General features: G+C 32.2%; 1 protein-coding gene across 1 annotated transcript; it reads right to left on the bottom strand.

The window, feature by feature from the left end:
- Positions 1 to 514: 514 nt before the first annotated feature.
- On the bottom strand, positions 515 to 2,959 carry LOC139902068 (uncharacterized). The gene is made up of 3 exons (XM_071884726.1): positions 1,880 to 2,959; positions 1,331 to 1,797; positions 515 to 1,256 (listed from the first exon to the last, which is right to left on the bottom strand). Exons 1-3 carry the CDS (start codon positions 2,957 to 2,959, stop codon positions 515 to 517), a joined length of 2,289 nt encoding a protein of 762 aa, XP_071740827.1.
- Positions 2,960 to 9,774: the final 6,815 nt, after the last annotated feature.

The raw sequence follows: 9,774 nt of genomic DNA on the forward strand, positions 1-9,774 counted from the left end.
AGTTTTTGTTATGTTTTGAATCTTGAATTCCAAAATGTAATGGATATGATCTGTGTTTTGTATCACTTTTACTATCAATGAAATGACTTGCTAAGTTTTGGTATCTATATTACAAGTTAATTTGTTTCCAGTATGCATAACTTGTTTTTTGCAGAAAAAGGTAACCAGTTTGGCATCTAAATTGCACTTAAAAGTGCAGATACAAAGTGCACTTAAAAGTGCAGTTACAATATTTCATAACATCACATAAATTAACTTCAAAATAAATTTAACTTCAATAGATCAAGACATTACATAATTTAACTGCAATAGATGAAACATTACATAAGTTCAATGTATCATTTGGGTTACATAACAAGTTAACTTAAATGTATCATTAACTTACAAGATAACTACAAAAAAGAAATGCATCATTGCACATTACAAGTTAACTTCAAAATAACCCAAATCGTTGCCTAAAAAAAGTTAAACTTCAAAAGAAATGCATCACTTCAACACCTTTGCCATGCTATAGTTACATGAACCACCTGGCTAGACCTCTGCCACCATCTCCCCTCCCTACACCACCTCTGCCACCATCACCCCTGCTTACACCACCCCTACCACCACCACCTCTACCTGCAACACCTCTGCCACCACCACCTCTACCTGCACCACCTCTGCCACCACCACCTCTACCTGCACCACCTCTGCTTACACCAACACCCCTGCCACCATCACCTCTGCCTACACCAACACCTCTACCTGCACCACCTCTACTAACAGAAGTTGAACCAAGTGGCCTACCTTTCTTTTTTGGTATGTTTGGTTCTCTTGGTAATGGAACCCCTGTACAGCCTCTAACATTATGGCCATATTGCATACATTTTGAACATTGCTTTGGCTTTGTTGACATTATAGGACCATCTTCATTTGGTGCTCTTTTTCTCTTCATCTTTGGTCTTCCAGGCATTCTTCTTTTGAGTGGTGCCAAAGGTGGAATTTTGTTTGTCTTTGGCCAGAATATCTCACCACCAACTGATCTAATTGAATACATGTAGCTAGCCATGAATTTTCCTTTCCTTAAACTGTCACTAACAAATGCTTCAGGTTCTTTGTATTGTGCAAATATGGCCCTAACACCATGAGTACAAGGAACTCCAGTCAACTGCCATGCTCTACATGTACACATTTTTGTCCTTAAATTCACAGTGTAGTTTTCATTCCTGTTTAGCACTTCAAACTCTTGATAACCACTATTGTGAACCTCCCAATCCCTACAACATTACATGTATGATTATTTAATAAATAATGAACAATACAGTTACATAGTTTGAGGGTATAGACATACCTGTTGTGGTGTTTTATATGTTCCAGTTTTTGTCTAACATTAGGGCATAGTTCATCAGTCCATTCTTGTCCTTTTACCCTTTGTTCCTCTAGTCTTGTCATCACTTTTCTTCTGATGTCTTCTAGCATTTGAATAATTGGCTTACTCCTAAAGTCTCTTATCATTGAATTCCAACACTCACTAATCCCATTCTCAACTGAATCACAATCAAAACCTGTAGCAAAGTATGCCCTTGTCCAATTGTATGGTTGTTTGTTAAGTAAGTAAGTGTATGCCTCTTGATTACCTTCCTTGATTTTATCCATGACATATGCAAAGTGTTCTGGAGTATAGGACTTTGCAGCTTGCCAGAAACAATTCTTGAAATACACTCCACCAAACCTCTTACTAAAATTTGCATATACATGCCTGGCACATTGTCTATGTTCACAATTAGGTAATACTTGAGTAACTGCCTCAATCAACCCCTATCACATAAAAAATATATAAGTTAAATAATAATAATAATAATATAAGAAAATAGTTAAATAAAAGCTTAAGTATAGTTACCTTATGTTGATCAGAAATCAAAGCAATCCCATTACCATTTTCAAGTCCAAGATCATTTTTTAATAACTTGATGAACCATGACCAATTCTCAGTTGTCTCAACATCTACTAAGGCCCATGCAATAGGAAACACTTGGTTATTTGCATCTCTACCAACTGCAGACAATAACTCACCTTGAGCAATACCCTTCAAAAAGCATCCATCAAGACCAATAACCTTCCTACAACCACCTATCCAACCTTCCTTGCATGCTTTGAAACAAACATAAAATCTTTGAAATGTTGTAGATCCATCCTCTTGATTTTGAACATTAACTTCAACTGTTGTTCCAGGGTTTGTCTCACCGATTGCTTGTGCATAATCCCATATCCTTGAATAATGATTATCCAGAATGCTGTTCATCTCATATATTGCTCTTGCTTTTGCTCTACTACATTGACTTTGGGTCACTCTAACATTGTACTTTTTCATCACCAAGTGTCTTAGTTCTTTAAGTTTTATTCTAGGGTTGATCCTAATCTTGTCACCAAAAGCTTTTGCAATCCATCTAGATGTCACAATCCCACTTAGTTTCTGCTGCCTAGAACATGTATGCTTAGACTTTAGAGACTTTATTTGAAAAGTTGACTCACCTGTGATCCATGATGCCCACAATCTAAAAGGACATGGCTTTTGTTCAACAATGTTCTTTCCTTTGGCATTTCTGACCCCACATCTAACAAGAACATATTCCTTTTTACTCTCTGCATAATACAATGGATAACCATTTGCCAAAGCATAATTGATTATAGAATCCTTAAATTGTTCAATGCTTTCAAACCTCTCTCCTTTAAAAGGGTGCATTAACCTCCAGTGAGTATTTGGGTTATGCATTTGAGACTTAATTCTAATGATTTCCTCAGCCTCAACACCTTCTTCAACATTAGGGTTGTAATCAATATCTGAGTGATATCCAGTATCCATGTTGTGCTCATCGTGTATATCAACTATCTCAAGTGAATTCTCACTTTCCTTTGGAACCATCTTCTTATTCTTGGTGGGTGTATTCAAAGCTGGCATAGGTTGTTCCTTAGGACTCATCTTCTTATTCTTTCTACACTATAATAACTCTTCCTCATCAGCAGACATATGATCTAAACTTGGACAATCACTTTCTGGACCACTCTCATTCTCATTATCAGGCTCATTCTCAGACTCACTATCATTCTCATGCTCAGATTCTGGACTATCCATATCAACAGCAGGTTTATCATCCTCCTTATCAACAATTACAGCTAAATCATCATTATTTTCTACCTTCATTTCATTAATTTCCTCATCTTCATTTTCCTCATCACTTTCACATATGTAACTTGATAAATCTAACTTATGTGCATCCACGTAAACACGAATAGACTTATCAAATTGAGTTGCATACTTAACAAACCTTTTAAAATCTGCATCATTAACGATATACCGTAGACCATCACTTAAATTCCTACCAGGTATACAATAATAAAGACCAAACGATTTATGAGAAATTGTTATCTTTCTCAGATAAATGCAGAAAGACTTACAGTTATACGAGGTTAAATCAAATCCTTGCATCCTTACTATGTGTCCTGTATCATACCTCAACGGATTCTCGAAAAACTTTCCACCATAACGAACAAGTATTTCACTTTGATTTAAGGAAGGTTCATCAGGGTCAGGTCCCATAGTGATTTAGGGTTTCGATTTGGTACGGATGTGAGATTTAGGGTTTCGATTTGGTAGGATTAGAACGAATTGGTTAATTTAGGGTTTCATTTGTTTTGGTTCGATTTGGGAGAAGTGGGAACGATGTGTTAGATGAGAGAGTTAAATATAACGATTACAGTAAGCAAGTGAGGTGGAAAATGTGAGTGATGTGGACATGCCATGTTGGCACTTAACCAAGAAATTTAACGGACCCCTTTTTTAATTAACTTTGTAAAACCTACCCCTTTTTTGTATCAAACTAAAATAGATTACCTAAAATAGGAAAAATGGTAAAATAGGTTACCTTTTTTTGGAATTTGCCCTTTATATTAATAATAATAATTCTTAATGATAATGGTAATAATATCTTATAATAATAACTATATTAATATTAATGATATTAATAATAATAATAATTTTGATAAATATAATAATAATAAATAATTGTCAAAATAATAATGATATTAATAATAATAACCATAACATTTTGTATTATTTTTATTATAATAATAATATTGATCTTTATAATAAAAATGATGATTCTTAATAGTAATAGTAAAAATCATAATAATATTATCAATGATACTAATAATAATATTAATTACAAAAATCTTAGTAATAATAGCATAACCATATATTTATTTATATGTATATATATATATATATATATATATATATATATATATATATCCCTTTTCATAATTATATTAATAATACTAATGTAAATGTTAAAATTGAAAGTAATAATAATATTACTATAACAATTATAATTTAACTTATAATTAACTTTGTTATATTAGATATTAATATTACATATTATTAATTATATGATATATATAATATCGTACATTGAGTATTCAATAATCAAACATTATAATATAGGAATCATATTTTAGTAACAACTTAATAATTTTATGTATTACATTAAATATTTAATTAAATTCAAATGATTAAATTTGTATTTTATTATCTCCAATTATTATATATACATACTATTATTTATATTTACTTATATATATATATATATATATATATATACTACAATTGTTCGTGAATCGTCGGGAGTTGTCAAAGGTCAAAGGAATCCATATAAACAGTTTAAAAATTTTAGGACTCAACATTACAAACTTTGCTTATCGTGTCGAGATCATATGAAATTAAGTTTAAATTTGGTCAGAAATTTTCAGGTCATCACAGTACCTACCCGTTAAATAAATTTCGTCCCGAAATTTGATTGGGATGGTCATGGCTGACAATAAGTATGTTTTTATGACCCATATGAGTTAGAAATTAGAGTTTTATCATCAGTAAATAATATGGATAAAAAAAATTCGATTACACGAAGAGTATAAGTGAACCTATCGCAAAAGTTTGAAACAAAGAAATAGAGATTCGTCTTAACTTTTGACATAGTCATTGTTGATTTCCGGAATTCTAGGGATTTATAGATAATCTTCGAATCTATATAAGATTTGATTCTTCAGTAATTCAGGAAATTAGGATCTCTCTAATTAAATGCGGAGATCTGCCTTGATTTCTTTATCAGATATTTCACTATAAATTAACTTCTTCCGTTCCGTTACTTTTACCATTTCTATACTCAATTCCCAAATTCAAAAGATTGTGAAAATGCTTAACCCAGTTCTGGTTCTTGTCCTTATCGTAACTATCGCCACAATCATTCTCCTTTTCCAACTTCCACCGGAAGAATCTGTTTTCTTCTACTTTGCCCTTGGGGTTATAGTATTTTTAATTCTTCCGTGTCTTTATGTTGCGATAAACATTGACATACACGGTTTGTAATTTATGTATTGTAATCGGACTTTATATTCTCCCTTATATTTCAGAGTTTCATACTTTTGTTTTCTCTTCCCATCTTTAAGTCAAGCAAATAATGGTCCAAAATTCGTAGGTCTGGAGTTTCGAATGAACATGACTAATGTTCTAAGAGAGAGATTGTAATAGCACGATTTTGATTGGTTAAATTACCATAATTCAAGAGAAAAGATAGGATTATCAGGGAGATATGTTCTCGATATGTTTGAAGATTAGATAGAATGTAAGAGTTGTGTAACATGGCACATGATGACGTTATGGTCTGTGAATCATCATGTTTCATTCGAAACTCAGCATGACTTACTGTAATATAATCACGTTGATCAAGTGTCATTATATTATACTAACTCATGCTTCAGTTCCCAACACTACTTCAATAACATTCATATTTTAAATTCGAGTATTTCAGAATTTAGAAGCTAAAATAGTTTCCTTTCTGATGTAATACTGATATCGTGAAGAGATAAATGATTTCAAATACGAATAGTTATGAAAATATCTTTAGAAATATCGAGGATATTTATAATGAAAGATACGATAATATCTTAGAATTTTAGAATCAAATTGTGATAAAAAAAAATTCATTCACAATGATTTAGAGCGATTAAGGAACAAGGTATTCGCTAAAGATTTCATCATAAACAGAATCATCAGGATTCTTTATATACAAGTTTAGTCCTTGTGATTTGTTCAGAGTCTCCTTCATGGTTTGCTCAATCCGTTTTCCAGTACAAATTTTCCATTGAGTGTTTCCATTACTCCATTCTTTATCATCAAACTTTTGACTGTTAAGGCAGTCTTCAGTTTTTCCTGCTTCATCAGCTTTTTCAAAACTCATAAAACTGATTCAAAGGCTAAAGCGCTTTTCAGAAATTCATAATTGAAGATCATAATTCTAAGAAATAAATGTTATATGTATACATATAACTATTGATGTAGAAATGTTGCGAGATTCAAAGTACTGATTGATGATTCCCGGCAATTGGTATGGCAATTCTCGTTAAAAGGTGCAGATGAGTATATGATAGAGTTTCGATAAAGATAACGATTTTTCAGAAAGTTAAAGATCAAAAAAATTGTTGGTAAGTTTACTGCTAATTTGGTGGAATATAAACAGTTTCCTGATAACGATGATGAAAAGTAAACTTATATATCAAGGTTATAATAAATTTGTTTCAAACGAAAAGTCGAAGTTGACTTGCTGAAGCTGTGACAAAATTGGCTATCTCAAACAGGATTTGCAAAGTTATTTTCGGTAATAATAACGCTAAAGGAATTAGCACAGCTACGTGTTAAACGTTTAGTCAGTTTTTGAGAGTTTTTCAGGTGCATAACTATATGCATCAATCTTTTCTTCCGTAGATGAAGTGCGTTTGGTTCATCCTCTCGATTGATGTGTTTTCAAAAATCATGAAAGGTCTGAACGCGGATTGTAATCGTCAAGATGTAAATGAGGTTTAAGATGAAATCAAGTGGCAAACTTGAAGAAATGTTTTAGTTTCATATGTTATAGTCAATATTTTTAATTCATTTTAATTGTCCAATGTTAGTAGTCCACAGTTAGTAATTCATAGTTAGTAGTTCAATAATTCATATATAGTTTAATATATAATATTCGAATTAATTAATATGTATCGTGACCCATTGTATACATGTCTCAGACTCGATCACAACTCAAGGTATATATATTATTTTAGAATCAACCTCAACCCTGTATAGCGAACTCGAGCATTACGGCATATAGAGTGTCTATGGTTATTCCAAATAATATATATATATGACGTCAATATGATATGTCAAAACATTGTATATGTGTCCCGATTTATACGACGATATTTAAAGTGCGTAAAATAAATAACAGAAATTAAATGACGATAAATAAAATTGCGAGAATTAAAATTGTGATAAATAAATTGCGATAAATAAAATGTAATACGGAATTAACAGTTAGCTAAGATTTTGTTAGCGTGAATTCTTAACAAAATTCCTCATAGTTAATTTGTCTTTTTCTAACAAATTTTATTTTGTCAAATATTTTTTTCATTATGCCACTTGTTGGATTCTGATAGGTCAAAATCCAAATATGAAATTGAATGAAAAATGGTTATTCTGCGGTGAACGAATATGTATATCGGTGGTTGTAAGTAAGATAGTAAATGACTATTGAATCAGCTTCGAAGAATGTACAGTGTAACTTATTAAGGTGAAATCTAAATCTTCCTCGGGTATTACCTACCCGTTAAAATATTTTCAACATTAACAGTTTGTACAAAAGAATTTTTAATTACAATCTTTATGAAAACATATATACATATATATTTTCTTCAGATGTAATCATGGATTTAATGAGTTAATATGATATTAAACTCATTTAGTTTATGGTTAGAACTAGAGTACATAATCTCTAAAACATTAGAGGTTACATAACCATCAAGTCGAACGAAGATAAATGATGTAGAACGATACGTAGAACGAAGATCATACTCGTAGTACAGATTGAGATGTTGAGGCGTGTGATATTGAAACTTAGGTTGTTGGTGGTACTGGTGTGGTTGTTGGTGGTGCTGGTGGTGCTGGTGATGTTGCTGAAGCTGGTAAGTTTTGCACCATATTCTCCAAATTGATTACTCGAGCGCGAAGTTGGTTGACTTCTTCTATTATTCCGGGATAGTTGTCGGTCGGAACGAGCAGATGAATAAGGTTTAGAATTGTGGATACCCTGGAAATGAGACTGAAAATGGTGTTTCGGATAGGTTCGCCGGTAACTTCAGGTTCTTCGCGAAGAGGAAAATGTGGTGGATGGAAGGGATCGCCTTCTTCGCGTCTCCATTGATTAAGTCGACTACAAACCCATCAGATGAATTGATGATGGCTGATTTGTTGATCCATTCCGGGTATACTACTTTTGGAGCTTAGGTGAATATTCATGTCGGAATCCGAGGGACTTGAACTAGTGACGAGTTCCATTTCGTACGATTGAATAAAGGATTTTTTGATATGAAATGATTTCCGACTATCGAATGGTATTCTAATTACATAGAATATATATATATATATATATATATATATATATATATATATATATATATATATATATATATATATATATATATATATATATATATATATATATATATATATATATATATATATATATATATATATTATATATAGAACAAAAAATTTTATAGATTACGGAGGAATTTACGGAATATGTCATGCAAATTTTACAGTAACAGATATGCTAAGATATGAATTAGCAGATACTCTAAGAATGATAAGCAGGTAATTTTCGACAAAAATGATAAGCAAAACTTTGGACATGCAGACCAGGTTCAAGTCCAGACTTATCAATATATCCTAACAACTACTAGGTCGAAGTCCAGACTCACTAATGCATCCTAACAACTACCTGTTAGACACACTAATGCAAGACCTAGTTCGCTAAGACCACCGCTCTGATACCAACTGAAATGACCCGTTCATATACATTATAAACGATTCACAATAGGTGATTTCATTGCGAGGTATTTGACCTCTATATGATATATTTTACAAACATTGCATTCGTTTTTAAAAGACAATCTTTCTTTACATCGAAAGTTGACGGCATGCATACCATTTCATAATATATCCAACTATAATTGACTTAATAATAATCTTAATGAACTCAACGACTCGAATGCAATGTCTTTTGAAATATTCCATGAATGACTCCAAGTAATATCTTTAAAATGAGCAAATGCACAGCGGAAGATTTTCTTAATACCTGAGAATAAACATACTTTAAAGTGTCAACCAAAAGGTTGGTGAGTTCATTAGTTTATCATAAATAATCATTTCCAATAATATAATAGACCACAAGATACTCGTATTTAGAAAATAATCTGTGCAAGTCTACTCCTGCTGTAAAATCATTCATATGAAGAACACCGGAACCTTTCAAAACAACTCACCAACGGTAGCTAATGCGTCGTGCAATGCAAAATCATCACACCATGGTAGTTAATACAATATAATTTTACAACGGTAGCTAATGCGTGCGTGCAATGCAAAATAATCTCACCGAGGGTAGCTAAAACGGTAGCTAATGCGTGCGTGCAATGCAAAATCATCTCACCGTTACTAACTACAAAATCGAATACAATACAATACAATACATCGGTAGCTAATGCGTGCGTGCAATGCAAAATCATCTCACCGATGGTAGCTAAAACGGTAGCTAATGCGTGCGTGCAATGCAAAATCATCACACCGTTACTAACTACTAAATCGAACCATTTCGGTAGCTAATGCGTGCGTGCAATGCAAAATCATCACACCGATGGTCGATAATATAA

This window comes from Rutidosis leptorrhynchoides, chromosome 3 (assembly GCF_046630445.1).
Source record: "Rutidosis leptorrhynchoides isolate AG116_Rl617_1_P2 chromosome 3, CSIRO_AGI_Rlap_v1, whole genome shotgun sequence".
Taxonomy (NCBI): Eukaryota; Viridiplantae; Streptophyta; class Magnoliopsida; order Asterales; family Asteraceae; genus Rutidosis; species Rutidosis leptorrhynchoides.

Coding starts and splice junctions, on each gene's coding strand:
- LOC139902068 (XM_071884726.1), bottom strand. CDS start 2,959: ATGAGTCCTAAGGAACAACCTATGCCAGCTTTGAATACACCCACCAAG. Junction 1,798..1,879: donor TGATTTCTGATCAACATAAG/GTAACTATACTT, acceptor TTTATGTGATAG/GGGTTGATTGAGGCAGTTAC. Junction 1,257..1,330: donor CATATAAAACACCACAACAG/GTATGTCTATAC, acceptor GTAATGTTGTAG/GGATTGGGAGGTTCACAATA.